Source organism: Patagioenas fasciata, chromosome 1 (genome assembly GCF_037038585.1).
Source record: "Patagioenas fasciata isolate bPatFas1 chromosome 1, bPatFas1.hap1, whole genome shotgun sequence".
In the NCBI taxonomy this organism is placed as follows: domain Eukaryota; kingdom Metazoa; phylum Chordata; class Aves; order Columbiformes; family Columbidae; genus Patagioenas; species Patagioenas fasciata.
In genome coordinates this window covers 65,131,133-65,159,012 of record NC_092520.1, presented here as the reverse complement: position 1 = coordinate 65,159,012, position 27,880 = coordinate 65,131,133, and the positions used below count along the sequence as shown (strand labels likewise).

Here is a 27,880-nt window from a genome sequence, read left to right as displayed (position 1 = left end):
GCACATAAACAGTTCTGTACCAGTTTCTATGTCTCATCTTTTACTGATTTTATTTCAACAGTTTATAAATTGAAAGACTTATGAAAAAAGATATCTAAAAATTATTTAGAGCAACAGTAAGATTTAAAACCTCTCTTCTGTATTTAAATTTGCAATGACTGGACAGTTTCCCAATCCTAAAATTTCTTATTTGTATTGAAAAAATAATCTAAAGCGTGAGAAGAACTACCTTGAAATTGCACATACAAACTTAATGTTTGTAAGATCTCAAGGTCAGAGCACTTTTCCCACTCTTATTTGAGCAACACATTGCAACAAAAGAAATTCAGAACAACCACCTTTTGGTGGGTTTTGTTTGTTTGTTGTTTTGGTTCTGGTTGGTTGGTTGGTTGTTGTGTTTTTTTTTTTGGGGGGGGGGGGTTGGTTTTTATCATCTATGAAGTAACTTAGGTCATCCTAAAATTGTATCTACCATATGTGAGGGCATGGTTTTCACATAGGTATATTAATTTACACTATCTTTAAGTATATTCAGCATATGTAATACCAAAAAAGCTACAGCACAGGTTTTTCAAGTGCTAGCAACCTCACTACACCTACTTTTGGGCCCTGTGTCAGTTCTGCTTGTTGACATGCTGCCTTTGAGTGCAAAAAAAGACACTAGAGCAAGTGCTAGACTAAGTTAACACGGGCAATCGTGCCTTCATTTCATTATGCAGACATCTTTAGACACAATCTAAGCTAGTTTATCAGGTAAAAGCAATTTTGTCCTGAAATTAGTAAAAGATTAGCTTTCCAGACACTGATTTACCAAGTAATCAAATCACATGTATAAGGAAGAGAAGAAATAAAAGCATGGTTTTTAAATTCCCCCTACCCCCTAGACTGAATTGGTCTGGAAATCACAAAGACAAAACTGAAACAAACTCTCTTCTGTGTTCGGCATATCAGCAACGTAACGATCCAAACAGTTTTTGGCTTTAGGAGGTTTGAGGAGGAGGGGAAAATAGTTCAACAGATCTTAAGCAAATCCTTTCAACATTACTGCATCCATTGCTCACAGTAAACCACTTTTTTTTACCTGAAGACTGGTTTCACTGCTTCTCATATAGCATATTCTGAAAATCAAACTCACAGGTTCTCTCATTCCTCTGGGTTGGACCTCTAGAATTTTATACTCTGTGCAAAACCACTTGTAAACTTGCTATGTTAAAGATAATTATTTCAATCATGTATTCTTGTTGAGGTTTTGGTGGAAGGGAAAGGATTGTGAAGAAAGTCTACATCTTACTAATTCATTACATTCCTCGTAACAGCACTATCACCTACCTTTCCTCAGAAGCACAGTTGTGACATACAGTTTCTCCATCTGCATAAGACTCAGAATATGGAAGCCTAAATATAAAGATGCAAATCAAACATGTTATGTTCATAAATAAAGATTCTGACTGAAGTGACTTAAATTCCCAATCAAACACAATGTTTGTGCACTTTGAACACAGATATTTACTCAGTATTTTACAGTTAGTTAATTTAAATTTAAAAAACCTTTCAAATCTGAAAACTCCACTTGTAACTTTTTGCATAACATTCCACTATCAATGAAGGTATATCACAAAACCAAAAGAATTTAAAGGTTAACTAGTGGCAGGTATTTTTAGCATGGTCCCTTGACTCAGTGAACTACCTACATTGATACTAAGCAACATTAAGGATGTGGGAGATCTAAATAATTACCATTTTCCAAGTGAAGTCATGAAAAACAGGTGTTCTGCATGTGGTTCAGTCTTACTATTAGGAGGTTTAAATATCTAGCTCAAATACAAAGGTCTGCAGTCAGTCAGATGAACTCCATTTCCAAGTGACTTCTCGAGGAAGAAGCCTATATAGCTTTTCAGATACTAGGTTTCCTTTCTTAGTAAAGACAACCACAGTCATATCAACCCGCCTCTACATGTAAACTTATTCACATTATTGAATCCTTCCTGTTTTTCTGTCATCATCCTCAAAATAGACTGAAAAGTAAACATGTTTTTGCTCAAGAACTGCAAGGTCTGAATAGCTGTTTCTGGGAAGAATAAAGCAAGGAATATGTGACTGCCCACATACTGAGAAACTGAAATGTTTATGTTACCATTATGTTTAACTGCAATTATGATGAAGAACAAATTGTAAATATGATCACAAAAAAAACAACTAAACAAGCGAATGATTAACGTCAGAGAATCCAAATATGCAAGCATACAGCCTGAATATCAGTCTTACCTATTAGTTTTCTTCTTTCAAAACAATAATGTCCCCTTAAGCAACAACATAGCTTAGACTGGAAAATGGATCTACAAAATATCCAACCTCATAACAGTAGTAATCCTCTCCTCTCTTGCAAACATCTAAGCTTACTAGATATGTATATCCTTAGAAGTCTGGTTGGTTGGAAGCACTCTTCATGTCTAGATTTCCGTTTTCAACAATCCTCAATTCTTCCATTCAGGACATCCCACCAATTATCTTTTGCTGAGACTGGCCTGGAACTAGGAACTCATGTTCCTAATGGGCACAGGACTGCATCATCCACACAAAAAAGGTCTATCTTTTCAACAACAAAGAAATGCAAAACCTAATTTGAAGTATTTAAAAAATGATAGTAAAAGCCCCTCCTGGATTTACATCCAAACTACCTCCACAAATACTCCGCTGTCCATTGACTTCATTACACAAATGTTGCCATAGCAGACTTTCCAAGCCCATTCCTGACTGGCTGCTTTTCATGGCTTGGAAACCAAATTATACCCATATGACTAAGTTTAGTCTTAGATGGTAATCCACGTATTCCCTGAAGCACCATATGGTGGATTCTTCATTTTTGAAGTGGTTTACCACATGTTAAGCTTTAATCTGAAATGGTATATACATGACTATAATTCTCAAGACCTTTTGGTATGACATCCCACTATGACACTGATTTCTTAATTAAAAAGTTTTGTATATTGCTTTTGCGAGGTATATGAATGAGATTTATTAAGTTCCCAATTACCTATTAATTTATGTTATGCTAATTATTGCTATCCAATTTACATAAATAATGGTTTGATAAAATGCCAATATAAACCAGGTCTCCTGAAAGCAGCAGAATAACCCAAATTCCGATGGATGATTTTATGTTTTATTATCTCAATGACGGTAATACCCAAAGCCCTGCTTGCATTTTTACACCTTTTTAACTATACAGTTAGGGTCCCTAATACTTCCTAAACATTATTTACTTATTGTGAGTACTTGCATGGTACACTGATGCACAGCAGCCTTAGCTACTTCCAAATCAGCCATGACCTTCTCATTCTACTGCAGCACTGCCAAGCTCCCAGGAGTTTCAAAAGACAGTACTTCATCCAGAGGTAATGATTTACTGACAACAAATGCACATTGGTTGCCCAACAACTGGTAGGAGCAGAGGTCTCCTGCTTTTCCTGCAGCGAGAACACTAACCATGTAAAACCCACCCCTGGAAGCATCCAAACCTTTACTGTAGTTTGAAAATTGAGAGTCGGTTCGTAAGTAATTAGGGAGAGACTAAAAGATTGATCATGTAAACTTCATTTTCCCTGGAAATCTGGTTAATGAAAAAGTTACTTTTTAGAGTGGGATTGCAAGTAAACAAATGAAAAAGTTATTATGACACAAATTCACAAAAAATATAGGATTAGGGAATAGGGATTTTTTAAAGTGTACATAAGACAGTCACTTCAAACTACTACTATCTTTATTTTCCATCCTTGCAACTAGCAATAAAGATGAAAATGTATTTTAGTTATGTGCCGAAACCATATCTTTCCAGTTTCCCATAAAAAATAAAGCTTGACAAAAGGTTCTTTCACATGTAAGAGTGAACGCCTTTAGTTCTGAAAAGCCTTTAGTGAAAAGCCTTTAGGTCTGCCCACGGCCTATCTCACAAGATATCTGAAAATCCAAGAATCACTGGTTTTGCTTTACAGTTGCATAAAATTTTGGATTAATAAACTACTGTTGTGCTTTTAAACCCAGAAGAGTGGTACAGGAACTTCACAGGCATCTTTTTTACGACATGCCAAAAGGCAGGGTGTGTTAGCTACTCTAGTGTCAATGTTCAATTATTCAAGTCTAGCAGAAATTTTCTAAATTTACATAAAATAACCCAATTCCGATTACCCAATTTAGTATGTAGACAGCTACATCACAGACACAAAATATGACTTCTCAACATGCACTTTGATCATTATTTACACAAGCAGCATAACATTTTAATCATCAGTCATATACTGCTATGCAATATCAACTGTACTTTAAAACTACAGATCTTAGAATCCAAGTGCATAGCAGCAGAGCCCCCCACCTGGGGGGATGGGGTTGTCACCAGCCTGGCTGAGAGGTGAAGCCAGAGACAAAAGAAACAAAAGGAATCCTATAAGAAAGTAACAACCAATGAGCAATCGCAGACAGGCGCATGCAGAGTGCATGGACAGTGCATGCAGCCTACCCCATTATTGTATAGCACGTGTTGTGATCAATCACATTGTTGCAAGGCGTGTGGACGGGGCAGCTTTGGTATAAAGCTAGCCTGGTTGGATAATAAAGTGAACTCTGTGAACATCATATTGGTCTGTCAGGTTCTGTCTCTCGCATGGAAAGCAACACAAGTCTATGTATTGTAAAGATGTTTACAGACAAAGACGATGACAATTTAGTAACACATTTTTGCCTAGAAGAAGAGGATAGTCCATATTATGAAAAATATTTAACTTTACAAGTCTGCAAAATGGGAAGCACTGACCTTCCTCTATGGAAAGAGACGTTTCCTATTACACTACTGAGGATGACACTTTTTATTGTTTTCTCAGTGGGTTCATAAAACACCTTATGTCAGGGGTGTCAAACTCATTTTCACTGGGGGCCCACATCAGCCTCACAGTTGCCTTCAAAGGGCTGAATTTAATTTTAGGACTGTATAAATGTAGGAGTACTGAAAACAAGTTTGACACCCATGCCTTATAGGTATGGCTATATTAGTCTGCTAATTACATTACATACTGATCCTCTAAATATTCTTCCCTCTTTATGGTATCATAAAACGCCATAAAACGTCATAAAAAGACAATCTGATCATTAAGTAAAACAAGAAGTAAACAAACCAGTGAGTTCAAAGCACTAGAAGCTGTTTTTAATGCAAAGCCATATTTTGTTTTCATGTCTTGTGTAAGTCAGTATTTCCCACCATGTCTATGCAATAATAGCATTTGCCTAAACCATGAAGGCTTGAACAACTCCTGAAGCATCAGTTCTTCCCCACTGGGATTCTAACCACTTAAAAAAATACAGTCCCATGCATAACATGACCAAAGGAAGTTGGAAGAGGGAGAAGACAGAACTGGAAATAAAAGATTAAACAAACTGGATACAGAAATTGCAAATACCTCCTGCAAAAAGCAGGTTTACTACATGAAACAACTAAGCGACTCTAACTCTCTGCTTGACTTTCCTTTGGAATCATCTATCAACTGCCTACAGTCTAGGAAGAGATCTCTTGACCTGAAAAGGCTAGACAGTTGTTATTATGACAGGTAATGTGGGAAGCCAACAGCTGAACCAATCATTTTGTAGAAGTTTTTGCTTCAGTTCCTTCTGAACTTTGAGTCCAACCAAACCATTGTTTGAGACATTGTTGAGAGAGAAAGTAAACCAGCATACTCATATATAAGGAAAATAATTTTAAAAGCCTAATAGTATATGTACCTGAAGAAAACTGACATTCTCCATGACAAAAATTAAAACCCCCAGGTTTACTCTAAAAGAGAAACATTTCAGAAATACAACTAGCTTGTATGCCTTTCAAAGCAAAGCTCATATAATCCCATACACTTCTCCATGAAGATAACTGAATGAACAGCTACATACTTTCCCTCTTAGAAAACCTATTCTATGTATGAACCCTGCTCTATATTGGGTCAAATATGAAGTGAATGGATGCTGAAAGCAAGTGCTGCATATGAAGTCCTTCACCTGACTCTTCTGTTCTCAGGGTCAATGTCTCTGAAGCCCATCTCCTCCAGTCTGCAGCGCCTGTACAACTCATAATGGCGTACGTGAGTCTGCTCTCTTAAGTCTTCCATATTTGTACAAATAAGCATCTTGCGAAGCTTTACAAAGTCACAGTGGTTCTCATTTTCCACTATCCATTAAAAGAGGAAGATTTTATTATTATGTGCAAGTAGCAAAATTGTCAAAATGTATTTTAAACAGCATTGAGATTTATTTGTCTACTAATTATACTTCCAGGAAAAGGTATTTAATTGTTTCTTACACTTTTTATACTTCCTTATAATTTCTGGTATACACATTGAAGCACTAACTAAGTACTGGGGAACATGTTCCAACAGGTCCTGATTCCCCATTTGAGTTGAACAATTATAAATTTCTCTCTTTTTCCCCCCTTCCTTACTGAAATAATAAAACTTTCAAATTTGGCACTGGTGGAGACACTGACACCATACTTACCTACTCAAAAACTACATACTCCTTGATTCCAGAGATGCATCAGTGCTGATGAAACTATCAGTTAGTGCACACTTCAAGTATCAATTGCTATACTCCTTAAACTGTTGATCCAAAATACAATCAATATGGCATCAGTGGATAATACCAGCCCCTTTTAGTATTGGTGAATTTTACACTTCAATAGTAAAAGAAAAAATCTTGTAAAAATACCTTTGAGAATTCATTTACCTTGTACAATGCCCCAAGGATACTGACGAGCTCTCACCATTTTGTTTCCAATTTTCACCTCTTCCATACTTCCTACTACAGCGAATGGCAAATGCCCCTGTAAGAGTCACACCAACACAGTCTTCTGTCTCAGTGTTCTTATGTCAGAACTGAAAAGCAAAAACTTCAGAAACAAATTACGGGAAAATAACACCATTTCAGGAAAAGCCAACAGGCAGTTTCAAACAAAAAATTACTTCGAAAAGTTCAGTAGCTAGTCTAACTACTGATTAAAAAGTCAAGCTACAAGAACAAAACTGGGAGGAATGGCTGATAGACCCGCCAATCCAGAGGAATCTCGACAGGCTGTAGAAACAGGCCAACAGGAATCTCATGAAGTTCAAACAAGAAAAATGTCAAGTCCTGCATGCCAGGAGAAATAACCCCATGGTCCAGTACATGCTGGGGGACAACTCTCCGGAAAGTCACTTTAAAGAAAAAGATGTGGGATTCCTGGTGGACAACAGGTTGGGCCTGATTCAGCAGGTTTGCCACAGTGGCAAAGGCAGACGACTACATCCTGAGCTGCATTAGGAAGAGTATCAGCAGTAAATCGAAAGCTGCTCTGAAACACATCCCTCTGATTGGCATTCAGCCACTTCATATCCCGAGTAACAGCCCTGAGGCAATCACAGGTTTGAACCTGAGGTATGGTTATTGCTGTGGGCTTGGCCAAATGGCCAGAAACACTGCCTTGGTACTGACTGCGTGCTGACCCACTACTGAATAAAAAAATACATCATTAACTGGAAAATAAATCACCAGCAGAGCACAAAAAAGGTGAGAGCCCAGCACCTTTCCCCCCAGCAGAAGGACCTGTTACGGAATGGCAACACCTCACTCCCTGGCACAAGGGACAGAGGTGGGGAGGGCAGAGCCATACACTCCGGTGCACCCCAGTACATGCAAACATATGTTCATGTACATTTACAAACATATATACACATGAACAGCAAATACAGACAGAACACTCAAAGCAATGATGTGTAGCTTCACAAGCTTAGTTGAAGCTGGCAGATGCTCCTGGGAAGATATGAAAGGACAACAGTAAAAAAGCCAGAATTTTATCTGACTTCTTAATTCCCAGAAAAAAATTGTCCTCATTTCAAATGAATGTACTGAATAAAAGGAAAAAGCAGATGGAAGACTTGTTGTCATAAAGACCAGAGAAAACTGGAGAAACAAGCACTTGAATGTCTTCCCTAACAGATGTAAGGTAGTGTTTGCTGAGGAAAAGAGCAAAGCCAATCTGTCCATCTATGTTAGTAATTATATATTAATTCTCCAGAAATTAGAAGAAGTATTTATGAGGGAGAACCTCTATTCTGCTGCTGAGCCAGGAAAGAAAAAGCCTCCTAAAACAAGTGGTGGCAACAACAGAGAGACAGGAAGATTTGGAGTAGTGGAAAAACAAACAAAAAAGCTTTATAAGGAAAAAAAAAATAAATAAACAAAAATAAACAGGCATGACTCAGCATTAGAAGGTGATGCTTTAGTACTGAAATAGTAATGGTTTTGTCATTTACTTACATTCATGATGGTATTAATTTCAGAAACAGTTTCATCATCAGTTGGAAACTGGTATATCTGGACGTCATTATTAATTAATTCATTCATTATTTTGTTCTTGAATTTCTGTAGTTCAGTTTTAGAAATGCTGTCTGCTTTGCCTATAATTGGTATAATGTTCACCTATTAATGATACAAATTATATGAAAGGTGTAAGACTCCAACTTTGAGTTGACATATTTTAGAAATTGTATTGTTTGGTGATAAGCTCTTTAAAACTTCCCCCGCAGTCCAAATTTTTCCATCAATTGATAACCAAGCTTCACAAACCATGAAAAATACATTCACTGGCATCATTTAACAAAATAAGAACAGATTATTTAATATACTCCCTTAAAATTAATTGATTCTGAGAAAAGAACGAGGAAGGTGGTCTCACGCAGTGAAGTACTCAAAAGAACAGCAACGCCTACTTATTAACTAAATTACATTCAGTATTTACCTCTCTGCTAAAAAAATAATTGTTTTAATTTACAGGACTGGGAGACATTGGTCAGGTGTTAAATGAAAGCTGACAGTTGATATAAACAAAGAAAAGGAACCTGGCTACTAAACGTCACCTACCCCAAGCATCTTCCTTGGGTTCCTTTCAGCTATAACATTTTGTTCACCTTGGCACTGCAGGAAAGAGTTTCTCAGGTACCTGCTGCAGGCACAGGACTGACAAAGACTGAAAAATCTTGCTTACCAGTCTTCACATTAATTATTCAGAACTCAAAATTTAGTTCCACTAAGGTAAACCCTATTGCCTTAAATAGTTACAATGGTAACTTAGGAAGGTAGTAGTAGATGCCAAATTTTTCTTAAGAATACTATCACCACTCCCATAATACGCATTTTCCAGAACTAGATACAAAGAATTAAAGCCAATGTCCAAATATTTTGAAAGAACAATACAAATTATTCTTCCAGATTTCAGAAGACAAGGGTTTTACAGTTCCTTGATCATAGATGCAAAAAGGAAGGGGCGGGATGGGGAAAACCCACACACATTCTTCTTATTGTTCTGAATATTCTGTCTGAGTGGAAATGCCTACACGTGGAATTTCAAGAATGGATGGAAAACTTATTTTTTTAAATAAGTCTTCTCTCTTAAGCAAAATGTCCAAATGAAAAAACAAGCCAGCTCCAAAGCACATCTTCTAAGATTACCTCATGATAGTCCTTAATTGTGTAGCGTGCACAATCTAAGCACATATGAGGTAAAATATCTAAAATTTTTTTTAAATGCTAGAATTTTTTTTATAACTGAGTTAATTGAAGATTATATAAACAATCTATTACAGATAGGAGTAATACACAGTTTCAATCAAATTAGCTGAGGGACATCAATCTACGTTTTCTATCATATCGCTTTAAAAATGAATGGAACACAGAGTCCTTAGAATTAAATTAACCTTTACTTTGTCTTTTCAACATCAAAGTTTTTCAAGCACTTGTTAATTAGGAGAGAATTTCTTAGTTAATGAATAGCAGAGAAAGACTACTGAGGAGACCAGTAACAAAAGGAAAATCACCAGAAACTGTGATTACAGATATCAAAATTGATGTTCAATCACAACCATTGTATTAAAATTTAAAAGCAATACTATTTTGGCTTTATATAAGCAACCAAAAAAAAAGTTGTCTTTGCTTAATCTTTTCAACAAAATTAGTTTCTGCTTGCAGCGCCTAAGGATTACTTGAAAATTAGTATGTCAGTACTTTCATCCAAGAATAACATTCATTGAAATCACACATTTGTACTAACAAGAGACTTAAATTGTGCTGCTTTGGATCACATACAGATGTGTCCCAAGTCCCACAGCTCCCCGTTCTGCCTACTACTCCCTCAGAAACCAACTGACTCCTTTCCAATCTCTTCCCCAGCTACAACTCCCACCAACTCCAAAACTGACTTTTGCTACAAAGCTATCAGCCATTAATATAGACTTGATTTAATCCCATGTAAATGTCTACACTTGCTATAAAGCCAACGGTCCTGCCCTTCCCCTTGCCTGCAGCTGCTCATTGCTGGGTAGAACTAAAATCTGTGCAGCTGTCCAAGGAGACACATCACTTTTCAGCTTGATCAGTTCCCTAACCAAGCAAATACCTTCAGCTTTCAGTTTAAGTCAGCTCCCTCATCCAGGGAACTGGCTGCCCAAAACACTTAAGCATACACAATGGGAAGAAGCAGCTGAAACTGTCTCATTCAATAACAATGCAGACTGACCATATAAAGTCACCAGGATAAACTTTATCCATCCACATCACTTCTATGCCAGCACCAAATTCAGGCCTCTGATCAGCCTTCTCCCTGAAATGCAGTGTCACTTCTCCTCCCATTAGAAAATATGCCATTACTCTAAATTAAGATTTTCATGTAACACCTTATAGCAACATGAAAACATCTGTTGCCCCTTTATGCTATAAAGAAGGAAAAAAAATACATACACTTGAAATTATTATCGGTTGATATCTTGCAGGCTCATTTAATGTGTATCTATACGAATCAGTACAAAAATTTCCAAAAATTCTTTTTGAAGAAAAAAAAAAAAACACTCAAACCCCACAAGGTACACGTCATTTCCTGACTTAACAGTAATCTGTATATAATTTGACAAGAATGACTTAAAAATGCAGTTGCATTAGTCGAATAATCACTAGTTCCCAGCAAGAAATCATACAGAAGATTCCCTTAATCTCTGAAAGAAACCTAGTCTGAGCTGTATAACCTGCTCTTGTTGTATACCAAGCAGACCATAACAAAAGGATAAGAGTGCACACTGTGGTGGATACAGGAAAAAAACTGAAGACAACTTTTGACAGAAACTTACACACTAGATGTAGGCATATTGCTGTACTACTTTTTCTTTATGGAATCCTGTACTCAGTGAACATGCCCAGGGACACCTACATCCTGAGAAATCCCAAGTTCTGAACTGCCACCAGGAGAATTCAGTACTAAAAGCATCACAAACATGTTCCACAATGAGATGGAAACAAAACTACAGTTAAAATACATTTTTTGTGTGTGTATGTGTGTATGCATATTTCTGTAGTAAGATCTGAAAGTAGAGGTCACTGCAAAGGATAAAACAACGAAGTTACCTGCCATTCATGTTCTCTCTGAGCCAAAGCAGAACCAAAAATACTTAGAGTAGGTGGCTAGAAGCTAAAATTCCCCAAAGCAGAATTACTTTCCTCTCATCCAGATAGAAAAATATTTTCTCAGGATGCTGGGACTCATGGATTCATTTCCTTTCTTTTGGGAGAAACAGTGTTTTAAAAGGAGTTCAGTAAAGAGAGGGCAAAACCTAGAAACCAAGTATTTTTGTGGTTTAACACAATCTCCAGCTTGAAACTCTGAGTGGAACAATAAGCTCCATGAAACTGTCCCGTTTTCTAGTATCAAGTATCTTTTAGCTATCAGTATGTATTACAGAGTCATTTCACTAACATTTTAATCTGGCATAAAGCAACAGCCTAGCAGAAAGAAGTGACCCTGTTCTCCCCTACCTTTGTCCCATCATATCTCCCCCTCACTTGCTCTGTGCTATTGAGAAAGCTCAAAATGCAAAATACATTCACAAACAAAATTACAAAAATACCAAATGTACGTAGCAATCACAAATGTGGAACAGACAGCTGATTTGATCCTCGCTATCTTGAAGAAACATCTCACAAACAAGTAAATGCAGAAAGAAAATTTAGCAGGAAAGGCTCTAGTAAAGCACAAAGGAAAGGGCTAGAGGAACAGCAAACACATTTCAGTTTTCCAATTTCTCAAAATTGCAACAAATCAAACCCAAACGATGTAAGGTTTCGTAAAATGGGTCAAACATTTACCTTCATCCAGTTCACACAGGAAGAAATGTAAGAATTTTGAAAGTGAAAGTAATCTCACAAGAAATAGCTATTTTTAAGCTTTCAAAACAAATCAAGACGTGAAGTTTAAAACACTAATGCAGCCTATCTTCGAAAAAGCCATGCTGGCAGGGTGTTCCCTTCGTGGCCCTTGCCTCTTCGGTTATCCATAAAAAAGATCTTCACATTGCTGCAAAGCTCTTTCTTTGCCAAATTTCCAGCAGTCCCAAGACTCGATAGTGAATTAGAAACAAGTGTCATTATAAATATTACCACACTCATGAAAGGTACCCTATCCAATCACAATAAGATGTTAGTAGTTTAGTAAAGTAAATTTGGTGTGGTTCTAATTTTTTTGAAACCTCATTGTGCTTCTTTTTGCACTGCTCAATAGATGTCTCTCTCATTTTGATTTGTAAATAAACAGGTGATGAACTGCAAGCTACTTGCAGAACCAGTTTATTCTGAACTTAAGTATACTGGTACCAGAAAAAACACCCCAAAACCAACCACCTGATATAGAACTGAAAGGAGGCAGAGCATCAACAAGCCGCAAGATGCTTCAGAAACTAAAGACAAATTCTTAGAACTCTGTTCTGAAGTCTTACCTTGCTGTCTAGTCTTTTCATGGTTAACAAATCTAGGCTTTTTAGGGAATGGCCTGTAGGTGAAATGAAATAGAGGCAGACATGGATACGAGTATCATGGTAACAAAATAAAGAACGTTTAACTTCCAATTCTTCCTGGAGATAGGCTTCAAACTGTGCATCTATATAATCCACTATTGGCCGATAGCTGTGAGAAATAAAATTTAACAACCAGAGATTAGCTACTCCTAAATAGAGCCAAAGAAAAAAGGAATTCCTCTTGTATTGTTTGTGGATTTTTGCTTTACATGTCAAAAGGCTGCATAAAGTTAGTTATGATTATAACAGATTCCCAGATGTTTTATAAATTTTGGTAATCAAACTGTGCCACTGCAGAACTCTTAGATACAAGGAAGATACAAGAAACTCTTAGGGACAATACAAGCAAAGAAAGAACATGCAATTACCAGTACCAAGAAACAGGACCTCCTTTATCTTCTGAAGATGCAGTACTGTACATGAGAGAGCTCTTAAACAATAGACAAAAATTGAAAAGGAGGAATATAAGAGAATAAAGTAAATCTGTTTTGCAGTAAATACTGTTTAAGTATACTTTATCCTTCTTAAAACCAGATTATAATCTGCTTTCTGACACAAAGCGTTGCCACATGTACAAGCAGCGCGCCCTTACATTTCTGCTGCTACACAAAGTTTACAAAACAGATCAAATGCTATCAAAATTCCGAAGTAATTGCTATGCACAAAATTAAAGGAAGGACTAAAAGGCAGATTCTATCCCACACATCAAAACCTCTGCTATCTATACTAATATCTACTTGCACTTCATCCAAGTCACTAGCTGTAGCTATTTTCCAGTCATGTCATAAGGTATAGCTGTCATGATAATGTGACTCTCTAACCTTCGTTTGTAATTACCACCGTTATTGTAATTATCACTCATGTAGCACAAAGGATTGCTAAAATTCTTTACAATTAAGGTGAAATCAACAAAATCTGCTGAGACAGTTCAATATTTTAAAACCTTCAATTCATAAAAGCAAAGACTCAAAAAACATTCTGAAAGACAACAGTGTGGTACCTCTACAACTTCTGATTTAAGCTGTCCAACATAAAAAACAAAGGTTTTCAGTAATCCACATGCTGCTCTTTCCAGTTTAACATCTTAAATATGTTCCAATCAAATTGTTAAAAATCCTATAGATCTAACCTATATAATCTACAGTACCTTATAACCTGTTTGGTTGTTTCATTACCCTTCTCCCTGCCTTCCTCCACCCCAAAAGAAACTCTAGTCACTATTGCACATTTCATTGACATACATTTATAACAGATTATATCATTAAGAAAGGGGCAGAGTTAATCTGATTTTTCAAATCATTTCCTAGATCAGAAGAATCAGAGAATCTCAGAATCACCTGGCAGCACGCCATCCTGAGACCTCCCTGAGGACACTGGGGACCTTTTTGCTGCTTGCCCTTGCTCAGGGATCACAGAATGGTTGAGGCTGGAAGGGACCTCTGGAGATCATCCAGTCCAACCCACCTGCTAAAGTAGGTTCACCCAGAGCCGACCACACAGGAATGTGTCCAGGCAGGTTTTGAATGTCTCCAGAGAAGGAGACTCCACAGCCTCTCTGGGCAGCCTGTTCCAGTGCTCTGGCACCCTCAAAGTAAAGGAAGTTTCTCCTCATATTCAGATGGAACCTTCTATGTCTGTCTGTGCCCACTGCCCCTCATCCTACCGCTGGGCACCACTGCCCAAGAAAATCATGTTTACTACAGCATACAGAGAAAACAGTTAAACAAATATTTGAAACATATATAAGTCAAATATTTACTACAAGGCCCAAAGAAAAATCAGCTTGCAATTGGTGATCAAAACTTCTGCATACCAGGGCAACAAGAGGACACTTACTTATCTTCTCTGTTCAGCTGGTCACCAAATCCCACTGTATTTACAATGGTCAGCTTCAAAGGAACATTACTTTCCCGGATTTTATAAGTCTCGGCTCTAAGTCGTACACTTGGCAGAAAATGCGTTGACACAGGGTCATCAAAATCGGTGTTAAACAAACTGTTTATCAAGGTTGATTTCCCAATCCCAGTTTCCCCTAAAGTTAAACAGAAGGGTTGGGGAAGACATTTTGCACATCAAATAAATACCTACTAAACACAGAAAGTGCTATCACAACTCAACGAATTTACACAGAAACTTGTCAACTGATTTCTTCAGAGCGCTAAATATCTTTTTGTTAATTTTTTCATCCTACAGATAAGAGAGAGTTACCTACTAATGAGTAATAAGCAAAACAGTCTCTTGACACTTTGGTTTCTTTAAAGGTGTGAATTAATTTCCTACAGATTTAAAAAGCTAAGCAACTAGCTGTGAAATCACAGGGACCAACACAAGCACTTCATGAATAACAGTAAAATACCAGAGCAAACATTTGTAAGTACAGAAATACTTCATTAACACCAACTTGGAATTTTAGGAATTTTTCATCTGAAGCTCTTTGTTGCAGTAAAAACAAGAGCGTAGCCCAGTTTACTCAAAAGAATCCAGAAAGCTGTCCATAAATCAATAGAATCATAGAACCATAGAATCATTTCAGTTGGAAGAGACCCTCAGGATCATCACGTCCAACCATAACCTAACTCTAGCACTAAACCATGTCCCTAAGAATCTCGTCTGAACATCTTTTAAACACCTCCAGGGCTGGTGACTCCACCACTTCCCTGGGCCTGCTCCAGTGCCTGACAACTCTTTCCGAGAAGAATTATTTCCTAATATCCAATCTAAACTTCCCCTGGCGCAACTTGAGGCCACTAATAAATACATGGCATCCATTTTCAACATTTCTGGTCTTCATATTGTTTATGAAAATAGTAAATATAAAAACAAACAATGGATACAAATAAGTAAAGTTGGGGGAAGGGGTGGAATTATAGTTCATGCCTAACATTAAACAAAGAGTTTAATATTGCAACTAGATTTAAATTTCAGTCACTTCCTAAGGACAGGTATACTACTAAAGCCTTAAATAGCCCAGATACTACTTACCAATGCAAAGGATGTTGAAGCAGAAGCCCTGCTTGATGGATTTTTTAACTAGCTGATCAGGTAAACTAGCAAAACCAACATGCCCGGACAAGGATAAAGTTCGATAGCCACCATACTGCTACAGAAAAATTATTTAAAAATATGTTAGTGAAGTGAGTGTCAAAGCATTCAGTAATGGTAACAAAGGAACTGTACTAGTAAGCTAGAACTCATTCCTTATGATTTACATTGAACCAAGAAAAGTCTGAATAAAGATCTGTCAACTTTATTCTGTGATTTGAGAAAACATACAAATTTACAGGACTATTTACAGCATCAAAGTGAAATCGATGTTTTGGGAAAAAAAAAAAACACATGAAATATCAACAAAATAAAGCAGATAAGTCCAACTGAAAATGTAAACCAAAAACTGTAGACAGAAAATATCACAGTTGGTTTGCTCTTGGAAATCACAGAATCACAGAATATTAGGGATTGGAAGGGACCTCGAAAGATCTAGTCCAATCCCCCTGCCGGAGCAGGAACACCTAGATGAGGTTACACAGGAATGTGTCCAGATGGGTTTTGAATGTCTCCAGAGTACGAGATTCCACAACCTCCCTGGGCAGCCTGTTCCAGTGCTCTGGCACCCTCACTGAGAAGAAGTTTCTACTCAAATTTGAATGGAACCTCTTGTGTTCCAGTTTGCACCCATTGCCCCTTGTCTTACCATTGGTTGTCACCAAGAAGAGCCTGGCTCCATCCCCATGACACTCACCCTTTACATATTTATAAACATTAATGAGGTCACCCCTCAGTCTCCTTCAAGCTAAAGAGACTCAGCTCCCTCAGCCTTTCCTCATAAGGGAGGTGCTCCACTCCCTTCATCATCTTTGTTGCCCTGCACTGGACTCTCTCCAGCAGTTCCCTGTCCTTCTTGAGCTGAGGGGCCCAGAACTGGACACAATATTCCAGGTGTGGTCTCACCAGGGCAGAGTAGAGGGGAAGGAGAACCTGTCTTGACCTACTAACCACCCCCCTTTTAATACAGCCCAGGATGCCATTGGCCTTCCTGGCCACAAGGGCACAGTGCTGGTTCATGGTCATCCTGCTGTCCACCAGGACCTGCAGGTCCCTTTCCCCTACGCTGCTCTCTAACAGGTCCTTTCACAACTTATACTGGAACCTGAAGTTGTTCCTGCCCAGATGCAAGACTCTACACTTTCCCTTGTTATATTTCATTAAATTTTTTCCCGCTCGGCTCTCCAGCCTGTCCAGGTCTCACTGGATGGCAACACAGCCTTCTGGCGTGTCAGCCACTCCTCCCAGCTTGGTGTCATCAGCAAACTTGCTGACAGTGCACTCTAGTCCCTCATCCAAGTCATTAATGTAAAATAATACATTACCTACACACCAGAACTCTAAGAGATAACATTAGAAATGTCTAGAGGAGCAAATTCCTTTTCAGATGTCAGCTAGCAATCTAGCATTGTGACATCAAGACAGTGGGCACACTAAAAATGCATAAAAGGATGTATGTTGGTTCATACAAATGAATATTTTTAAACAAATATTCAATATCAAAACTATAAACAGTGACAGGTCCATGCTACTCTTTCTCTTAAGTTTCCAATCCACACGGAATTGGAAACCACTACTGGTTCTCGGGAACAGGTATATAGCAAATAGCAGTGAATTTTTTATTTAACACTTACAAGCCCATAAATGTGCTACCTTCTATAACAGATATGCACGGCCAATTTAGGAATTCTTGTAGCTAAAAGGATGTGGACATTCCTGACAGTAAATACTCATCCTCTTCTTGTTTTGCTTAGTATTTCTTGTGTTGGACTACAAACTGTACTCTCTCTCATTTTAGACTATTATTAACAGATAACTCCATTTTACACTAATATAATAAGGCAAAATGCATAAACAAAGTGAACAGTTTCAAGAGAAGATATGACATCTTAGGGTTATAAAAAAATAAATGTTCATTCAAAGCATGTCTGAAAAAGAAATTTCTCAAGCTATTATACCACATGGAAATTACTAATAAAAAGCACTGAATAACATTGAAAACTGTCAGTATCCTGCCCATTTATAGACAAGTGTATCTGAGACAGAGTGGCAGCACATCTAACAGCTATACTTACACAGTCTGATATTCACACCACCAGCATAAGACAATTCTAAAACAAAACATTAAGCCTCCACACCAAAAGCCAGCACAAGAGCCTCACCATAACTGCACAAAGGAGAGTTTTCATCTTCGTGTCACCAGCCTAAATCCAAGCTGTGCTGGTCTACCCTGCACAGCCATCTGTTACTCCACAAGAAAAAAAAGTAGCAAAAAGAACTCTATTTCCTCCCAGTTCACCTGGATTTCAGTGGAGAAACCACCAATACCCACAACCATACTGACCATTTCCAGAGGTCATCAGACTAACCACCAGGTCACCCACGAGAAACTGTGTTAGGATTAAAAAGCATTTAGCTGAGGAAACTGGTATTCCAGCTGTATTTGCTGTACAAAGCTAAGGGCAGGAACAGGCAACTCCAGCCCTCATAGCCACGAATACCTCTAATTCATTTTCTAAATGAAGGAAGAGATTAATTACTATTCAGCAATTAAACTCAAGAGTTTACAGTTGCTGAAAATGAAAATGAAAAATAATTAGTTCTTCCACTGTTATATATGTTGTTTATCACTGAAAATTTGCCCAAATTTCTGTGTGAAATAGAGGACAATGAGAAGTAATAACCATGCAAAACATGGTGCCTTCTCTGTGCTTTGCTTAGAAAGCTAAGGTTATGCTTGTAACTCAACAGACATATGGCTGTATCACTACTTAAAAAATTGTATCAGATGTCCAAGACAGTTAATTTATTTCTAAGTTTCTCCCAAAGATGTTTCTTATGGATATGTATTGCAGTCAGGGAAGAGAGTAACAATTTCTGCATTAAGTATTTATGCAATCACCAAGATATTCTGATACATCTCAAATTTGGGGCTATCTTAAGACAGCATATTTCATTTTTCTTCATTAAATAATTTAATGACACTACACAGTTATGAGTAAAAATTAAAACATTTTTTCTGGAAATGTAAATATATAAAAGTACATGGCAAGTTCTAAGTCATTTCAGACACAAGCCAAAAAATTGAAACAAGACAGGAAAGTCCTGGTGAATTGTAAAAACAGATTACAGAACTCGGTACTTAGAAGAACTTCTGAAATAGAGAAATGGTGTTTTGTGCACAGCTTTCATCAGCGCTGTCCTGAGGAAGGGAAGAAATATATCATCTTCAGTTTGTGCATGCAGAGATGACACAAAGGTATTAATTGAGACAACAAATGGAAAGACTAAGAGAGCAGGAACATGAATCTCACTGACCCCACATGTCACCTTAACCACAAGATCACTCTTTCTGTCAGAGGTAATAACATAGTAAACCAAAAAAACTAATCACCACCCCTCAAAACTTCAAAAACTCACACGGCTGAGTGTGACCCAACAATGAGAATGTCAGCAGGAGAACACACAGGATAGGGGAGAAAAAGAATTTCAAGCAGAAATAATATTTATTAATACGATTCATGAGAACATATTTTAATGTCTTGTCCTAAAGTTCTGGTTTTAAAGAGAAGATTGGCAAATGGAAGGATAGGGATAATTCAGAGTCTCGGAAAATATTTTTACAGAGAAACAGTACAGAAACATAGCCCATATATTTCAAGAAAATGGACAGAGTTAACTTGATCACAGTAAATATGAGATTTTTGGAAGAAAAAATGCAGAATCTATTTCTATTTAAAACATATATATACTTTGTCTAAGGATTTTAACCGCTATTGAATTGTTCAGACAGTTGTCCTAAGACACAACAGAGTCTTCAGGAATCAGCTTCACCAAAAATGCTGCAATAAAAGCTCTTAATTTAGACTAAAAAACTTTAAAGAAATATCATGCAGCTCAACTTGAGGCAGCTTCAGTCTCACTGATTTAGAAGTCAAAATTCTTGCATGTTTATACTTCTGTTCTCCATGCAACAAATGCTACATGACTCAGAGTTACTAGTTCTCATTTGGAGACTTGTCTCCCTCCACCTTCTCACAGAAGAATCACTTCATTAACCTGTTCCATCTGACATCGGTTGGCACGTTCTCTTAATAGAAAAGGCAATAGCCTGTGTTTTTCCTTCTGAATTTTTCCAAGGGCATCATGTCCCTCTCCCTCAATGCCAGCACCTCATACAGCTTCATTCTGGTGTGGTCTATCAAATACAGAGAAATTAAATCCCCAAAACTGACCACGGGATGCCTGTGTTCTTAGTACTTTTCAAAGAAATAATACAGCATCCAGTAGAAAAACAAGTTCTATTGCATCACCAGTTTAGAAAAACGGTGACAACTCAAAAATTAAGAAACATAAACCATACTGAAACCAATGAAGTCACCACCCTAGAGAGTCTTTTCAGATTAGTATCCGTTAGATGGAGCAGCTAAACTATGCTTGAAGACAGCATCTCATCCAAACTTCTCCAGTTAATAATTCAAAGCTCATAATCTAAATGCTACGAGAACTGTAATATTCCTGTAAATACTTCCAGTTCCACATTGCCTTCTCAGAACTCATAGTTTTATCAAAATAGCACATTTAGATAGCTTGAGATGGTCTAAATCACTTCTCCTTCCTTCCGTCCCCACTTTTTTAAAGGGTTGGTAGAGTAGCTTTCACAGAACTGCATCTGGATTTCTGAAAATTCAGTTAATCAGTAATATGGGTTTATATAAAGTCCTCTTGCCCATTAAAAACAGCGTGCAAGGAAAAATCATCCCCGAGACAGAAGTAATATTTAAAAAGTTTTTTTCTTGCAGAAACAAAAAAGTCAGTTATCTTTTCAATTTGCCACCTATTTCAGACTACAACCACACAACAGTGCCCTTTCCACAGCAAAGCTGGGTCTCAGACTACATGCATCTCTCTACGTAAGCCTCCTGCAGAACCAGACTTGTAGTCCAGGCAAATAACGAACTCACCACCTGGCTTGTAGAGAGGACTGAAATTTTCCCTCCAAAGCCTGAAGAACAAAAGCAATCGATGTTCCTGTGCTAGGGCAGGGGGTGAGGGTCCTGCCAGGCCCACGTGGCTGCGCAGAGGCCTTCGGGAGGATGCCTGGGCATCAGCCACGAGGACAGATGACAACAGGTTAATGTGCCCATGGGTGCTCCAAATGTGACTCCTTCAGAGCCCTGAGTTGTCCACTGTCACCAACTGGTGTGGACATTCATTAAACCAGAAAATCTATATTAATCTTACAATAACAAAGTGCATTACTCTCTTACAGTCTTTCCTAATAAGCAAAGTTACACTTAATCCTGTAAATATCAATGTTGCTATTGCCCCCTTGCACATGAGGTAAGTAGGAAAATAAATGGATTTTGGAAGATACCAGAAAAATACTTGCAGTTTTTGGGTAGTCAAAATGTAAAATGTAGACGTGTGGTGTAGGCATGCATACCACTGACACCTCTTGATGTTGGTATATGTGTGAGAGACAGAGAACAGATGGGCTAAGCAGAGGGACCAGAAAGGAAACTTCAGCAAAATAACACAGAAGGGAACAGAAAATATGGGAGGATGAGGCAGAAAAAATAAAAAGAAAGATAAGTCCATGAAGATGCAGAGTAAGAAAGGAAATCTATCAAAAAATTACATGGAATTAATATGTCAGTGTATTCTGTAAAACAAAAAGCAACACACAAGAGTCAAGTATGGAACAAAACATTTGCCCCAAAAGGTGTGTAGAAAAGAAAAAGTGTTGGTCAAAAGACAATTCAATGAAAATTTATGTGACAATTTCACTCACTGTTATCAGGTAATGTATTCAGTCTGACAGAAATAGTAGACAAGTTTTCAGGATTGGTCCAAACAGCTGAAGCCCAGGTTTCTTCCCTCATCTCTTTCAAATGACACGGCATTTTGGTGCACCAACTATTTTCCTTTTCTAGCCCACTTCAACACACAAGACAGCTGAAGTTGCCTCAAACTACAGGTCACCACAAGATTCCTTTCATACATATATATATGGAGACACCTTGAAAGTTAAAAAAAAAAAAAAGCTACATTTTTTTCCTGTATTTTGAGGTATTTAGGAACAAAAACACAAGCAAGAGACTGCTAGATCTCCAGTTGTGATGAGGTGATTTCAGAGACAGCAGCATATTCATTTGTAAATGCCACTAAGGCCTCTCTACCAAAAGGCATTTAAGTAACTTGAACATCTAGCACATGTAGTGCTTTTCCTCCATTACTGCCTATGGATCGATGTGGCAAGAGGCAGAAGGTGGGGAATCAAGACTTGATGACAGAGAAGAAACCAGCTCCTCACAGTCAGTACTCCATGTGCCAGGCAAGGGATGACAACAGCACTGGTTCAGATGAGACTGATCAGCTACTGCTACACAGAAGAAAGCGTTAGGTCTTGTGGTCCGTACAGAAAGGGCTCTCTTGACCTGTGTGTTTTCAAGGAAGAAAAAACAAAGAAATGGAATTCTGGTGCAGCTCTCTGAGATGACCTTGACACAGAAAAATACTGGTATCAGTACTGATATGACAATCGTAGTCACTTTTGGAAGATTTGTACCTCTCTGGCTCTGCTTGCTCAGCTGTGCTTGTTGCAGCTTCAGCACTGTGTTTCCTAAGAGCAGCAAGTCATTCTTCACCCTTGAACACATCAGCCCCTTGTTGCTGATGTTCCTTGTCCAAATGAGAAAGCGATGGTGGTCTTGAATGCGAGACTGGTGATTGCTATCACAAGGCCTCTTTCACTGCAACAAGGAATTTCTTTCCTCCTTTTTAATTAATCAGTTACGAGCACTGTGAGCTGTTGCATAGGGGCAATGGCTGCCAGAACTTCCCCAGAAGTTATATTTTCAAAAAGCAGAAGTACTTGCATCTCAGACTTCCTGCAGTCTAATTGTAAACAGATTTACAGAAGGACAGACTGCATTCTGAGAGTGATTTTACGTCTCTTTTGCAAAACAACTGAACAACTACATTATTTCTTAGAACGTAGTAAGAAACACTTTAACACTGTACAGCATGTGTTAAACTAGGAAATATTATTTGATATAATTATAAATATATTTTACACCATTACATTCACATCATTTTCACCTTTTACGTATATAAACCTAATACAAAATCACCTTCGTCTGCTTCAAAACTATGTTATACATCTGTTTTTACGGTATTCTCTGTTTAGTTTTCCATGTATGTCTTTCCCTTTCTTCCCTTACCAAATCTATCTGCTTAGTGGACTCTCAATCCCGCTTTCACTCACTTTTGTGGATTTACTGCATCCTTCCACACTTTTCACACGAACATTAACCAGCAAAATCACTTTGTATTGTTTCTCACACTTTGGCTCTTGAGTTTTTTTCTCTTGACATTTTTCCAGCTTCCCACGAGACCCAGCCTGTGAAGTATTGACACTCCACCTCACTACATGCATATAAATATGTATGAAAAGAGAAAGCTTGTATAAAGTTAATACATTGCACTACATTATACTGCAGTTGCAAAGGATTCATACAGGCCTTAAAGAGAATATGTGTGAAACGGAGGTCTCTCAGTGGGAGCCCTGAGAAGAAATCACGATGTCCTCAGCAGTGAAGATGTAAGCATGTGGGGGAAGATAAATGAAATCCTTTCAGTCTGGTCCTGAGTTTGGCCTGTGGTGGTTCTAGCAATGGTCCAACAGATAACTCTTTCAAGACACAACCTCAAAGCAGCCCCTCTTGCTTCTCCTGCTCCCCCTCCCATATGCTCCCTCAGGTGTCCCATTGAGAACCAGAGCAAGACATTGCCCCGGATGGCCATCACTCCAAGGAAAGGAAACTTCACAAGACCAACAGTCATTTTCCATTTTTTCAGTTCATGGGACAGCTTCACACACAGCTCCACCAGCATAAATGAGGAGTAACAGCATGGTGGCAGGAATGAGCCAAGAATCACCAGATACACATACTTTACCTTTGTGCAAAAGCAGCTAACTACACAGCTAGGGTGGAAGACTTTTCTAAAAATTCCTCTCCCTCCATGTTATTTCTAGAACCCCTCTGTGCTTTGCATCACTGAGATGTAAAACACGGAAGAAAACTCAAGTCACAAATGAATCGATTTATTTTGTGTACAAAAGGGGAACTAATGTTCCAGCACTAACATGTGGATAGGTTCAATGTCTTCAAAAGCATAAAGCTGACAGCTTTGCCGCTTTGCAGTAGTATTTCTTCAACAGAATCATAGAGTCATAGAATGTCCTGAGTTGGAAGGGACCCACAAGGATCATCGAGTCCAGCTCCTGTCCCTGCATATGACAACCCCACAGTTCACACCATGTGTCTGAGGGTGGTGTCCAGTCTCTTCTTGAACACTGCCAGGCTTGGGGCTGTGACACCTCCCTGGGGAGCCTGTTCCAGTGCTCCACCACCCTCTGGGGGAAGAACCTCTTCCTAATGCCCAACCTAAACCTCCCCTGGCACATCTTCCTGACATTGCCTTGGGTTCTGTCATTGGTCACTAAAGAGAAGAGATCAGCACCTGCTCCTCCTCCTCCCCTTGTGAGGAAGCTGTAGCCACCATGAGGTCTCCCCTCATTCTCCTCCAGGCTGAACAAACCAAGTGACTTTAGCCGCTCCTCACACGGCTTCCTCTCCAAAGCCTTCACCGACTTCGTAGTCCTAATAGGCAAGATTCAACTTATAACTTCAAAACACGATACGCTATGGGAGGTCTAAGAAGGGCGATACCTGAAAACAAGATCTTTCAGTAAGTTTACTGGGTTTTTTTTTAAAGCGTGGCAACTCGAGGAACTAAATGGCATGCGGAGGCTTTACTTCTCCCACTGGCCGCAGCCCCGCACCCCGTTCCCCCGCGCCACCCCGCCGGCCGCTCCCGCAGGGACCCCGGCCGCCCTTAGCGGGGCAGCTCAGCACAGGCGGCACCGCCACCTCTCCGCACGGTGTAACCGCCCGCGGCCTTCTCCTTCTGGTGCCGGTGCTGCCGGACCCGTCACCTGCGCCGCGCCGGGGTGACACCTGCCACCAGGTGCCCCCAGCACAGCAGCGGTTAGCGGCTAACGGCCGGCGGAGCTCCCCGCTCCCGCACCGTGGAGGGGACTTACCGGCTGCCAACCGCTATGGGAAGCGGCCATAGCCCCGCCTGGCGAGGCGGGGAGGGCGTTGCCGCCGAAGGGAGAGGGCGCGCACCCACCGGCCGCCGTGACGGGGCGCTGCCCGCCGCCGGGCACAGGCGGCACCACTGCTGGGCGGGGCCGCGGCGGCCCCACGGGGGCGGGGAGGAGCGGGGCGGGGGTGCAGTGGCCGGCCCGCTGCCGCCGCTGAGGCAGCAGCGCGTGGCGCGAGGCGGCCGCGCGGGCCCCTCCCGGCCGGAGGGTGGCGCGGCGAGGCTGGCGGCGCGGCAGTGATTGCTGGGGCGGCAGTGATTGCTGGGGCATGCCGCCGCCGGGAGGAGGGGCTCGGGCAGGCAGCGGCTCCGCCGCGCCCGCAGCAGCAGCAGCGGGAGGAGCGGCGGCGCGACGCGATGGGGTAGGGGCGGTGATGGCGGAGCCGGCGGAGCTGAGGCAGGAGTCGGTGGTGCGGTTCCTGGCGGAGCGGGGCGGGCGGGCGCGCAACGCGGAGTTGCTGGAGCATTTCCGGGACTGGCTCAACCCCTCGGAGCCTGATCGTCGCACCGCCGCCCGCCAGCGCTTCAAGGAGGTGGTCAACACCGTGGCCACCGTGCGCCAGGAGCCCGGCACCGGCGTCAAGTACGTGCACCTCCGCCGCCGGTACTGCGCCCCGGAGACTCCCGCCGCCGCCCTGACCCCCGGCGAAGAGGAGGCGGCGGCGGCGGCGGTGGGGGACAGCGCGGAACGGCCGAGCCCGCCACCCTCCCCGCGGGCGGGCGCGGAGGAGCCGCCGCCGGGCGAGGATGCCGGCAGTCGCCCTCAGCTCGCGGAGCGCCGGCGTGAGCCGCCCCGGCCAAGCCCGGCGGCGGGCGGAGGCCAGCGGAGAGGATCCCGGCGGGGGCCGCCGCCCGGGCGCGGCGGAGCCGGCGAGGAGGCTGCGGTAGCGGCGGGCCCGGGGCGGCCTCCGCCGGCGGAGGAGCCGGGGGCGGCGGAGGGCGCCCCCGGGGCCGCGGCGCAGGGCGGCGGCCGCAGGAGCCTGCGGGAGGCGGCGCGGGGTGGGTCGCCCCAGCTGAAGCGCGGAGCCCTCCCGGGGGGAGCCCGCGGCCGTGGCGGCGGCGGCGACTCGGACAGCGCCTCGGTAGCCTCGTCTTCCGCCGAGGAGGAGGGGAGCACCACCGGCGCCGTGGCTCTGGACCCCCTGGAGCACGCCTGGATGCTGTCGGCCTCGGACGGGCGGTGGGAGAGCCTGGAGGGGCTGCTGAGCTGTGAGCCGGCGCTGCTGTGCAAGCGGGACTTCATCACCGGCTTCACGGTGCTGCACTGGGCCGCCAAGCACGGGCGGCAGGAGCTGCTGGCCACGCTGGTCAACTTTGCCCAGCGGCACCAGCTGCCCGTGGACATCAACGCCCGCACCAGCGGCGGGCACACCGCCCTGCACATCGCAGCCATGCACGGCCACGCCGAAGTGGTGAAGCTGCTGGTGGGCGCCTACGACGCCGATGTGGACATCCGCGACTACAGCGGGCGCAAGGCTGCGCAGTACCTGCACCAGAGCACCTCAGGGGACATGCGGAGCCTGGTGGGAGCCCTGGAGGAAGAGGAGGAGGAGGAAGGGGCTGCTGGCAATGGGAGCGGGCGCTGGAGGCTCTCCAAGGTGTTGCCCTCCAACCTCATGAGCTACCGACTCCACCATCACCATCACAGCACTGGGGAGGAAGCTGAGGGTACCGAGGGGGCAGCGGTGCCAGGCAAGGGCAAGGAGATTACCAGAAAAGCCTCCAGCAGCGGGCGGATGAAGCCTCGGCTTAATAAGATCCGCTTCAGGACTCAGATCATCCACAACACGCCCTCCTTTCGCGGTGACACTGAGGAAGAAGAGCATGAGGAGAAGTCTCTGAAAGCATCATTCAGGCTCAGGCCGAAGTCCAATGTCTTTGGATAAGGCCAGAGAGTGGGAGGTCTGGGAGGTGGGCGCACGGACCAGGGTGCCCTAGGGTGTAGCGTGCAAGGTGAGGCAGGTACAGGTGGATGCTCTTCTGGACTCATGCACTCCAGGAAGATATGTCCTGAGCATGTTGCTTTAACTCAGTTGAGTGGGGTCAGTGAGCCCAGTGCGTCAACGGGGCTCTGGAGGCTTATAGCTCCCAAGAGCAGCTGCTTCAGCTGGGCCCTGGGTGCTGAAATGAGAGGCAGCGGGTGTGTTGAGAACGCTGGGGTGTTTGAAAGCTGTGCTCCTTTCTCTCTAAAGGCAGGCTGTGGGATCAGAAACCCGTGTTAGTGAATCTACTAGGATTAGCGAGTTGAGGGGGGAAAGAAAAGTGCAAATGTTCTACTCTTACGTTATCAACTGGTACTATAAATCACTTACAAACAACTTGCTATGTAAGAAGAATTCCTCAGTAATATGCAAATATACTTTTAAGTTTCTCTTTAACAGCAATAGCACCTGGCACAGTGTGGAGTTGGGTACCCAAAATGGGATGTTGTAGATAATGTTTCCTGTCAGAATCCAAGTTTCAATCCAGCAGAGACTTCAGCCTGTGTTGACTTTATTCTCTGAAAATTGCCTGATTTGACATAGTGAATATATACATTTAAAAAAACAACTAGATTGCACTGCAAACAATGAATAAAGTTAATCATGCGCAGAAGGCTCTGCTGTCTGAGGTACTACAGAGCTTGCGTGTTGCTGTTAGAATACTAATACAAGGTAATGGAAGCAAAGAGTCTTTTTATATATTTCGTATTCGATATTTTGTCTTAGGCAAAGCAATTTTATTTTAATCACTGTGAATTCTCAAGTGCCAGACCTAGTGCGGTT

General features: G+C 41.3%; 1 protein-coding gene across 1 annotated transcript in view; it reads right to left on the bottom strand.

Moving 5' to 3' along the window:
• SEPTIN10 (septin 10) overlaps positions 1-25,780 on the bottom strand; it is a 31,178-nt gene extending 5,398 nt beyond the window's left edge. The window contains 9 exon segments of the mRNA XM_071807728.1: positions 1,330-1,395; positions 6,034-6,202; positions 6,757-6,853; positions 8,326-8,487; positions 12,822-13,008; positions 14,736-14,931; positions 15,882-15,999; positions 25,054-25,380; positions 25,382-25,780. Coding sequence (XP_071663829.1) covers positions 1,330-1,395; positions 6,034-6,202; positions 6,757-6,853; positions 8,326-8,487; positions 12,822-13,008; positions 14,736-14,931; positions 15,882-15,999; positions 25,054-25,380; positions 25,382-25,582 — 1,523 coding nt within the window. The 5' untranslated portion in view covers positions 25,583-25,780.
• Between the last annotated feature and the right edge of the window lie 2,100 nt (positions 25,781-27,880).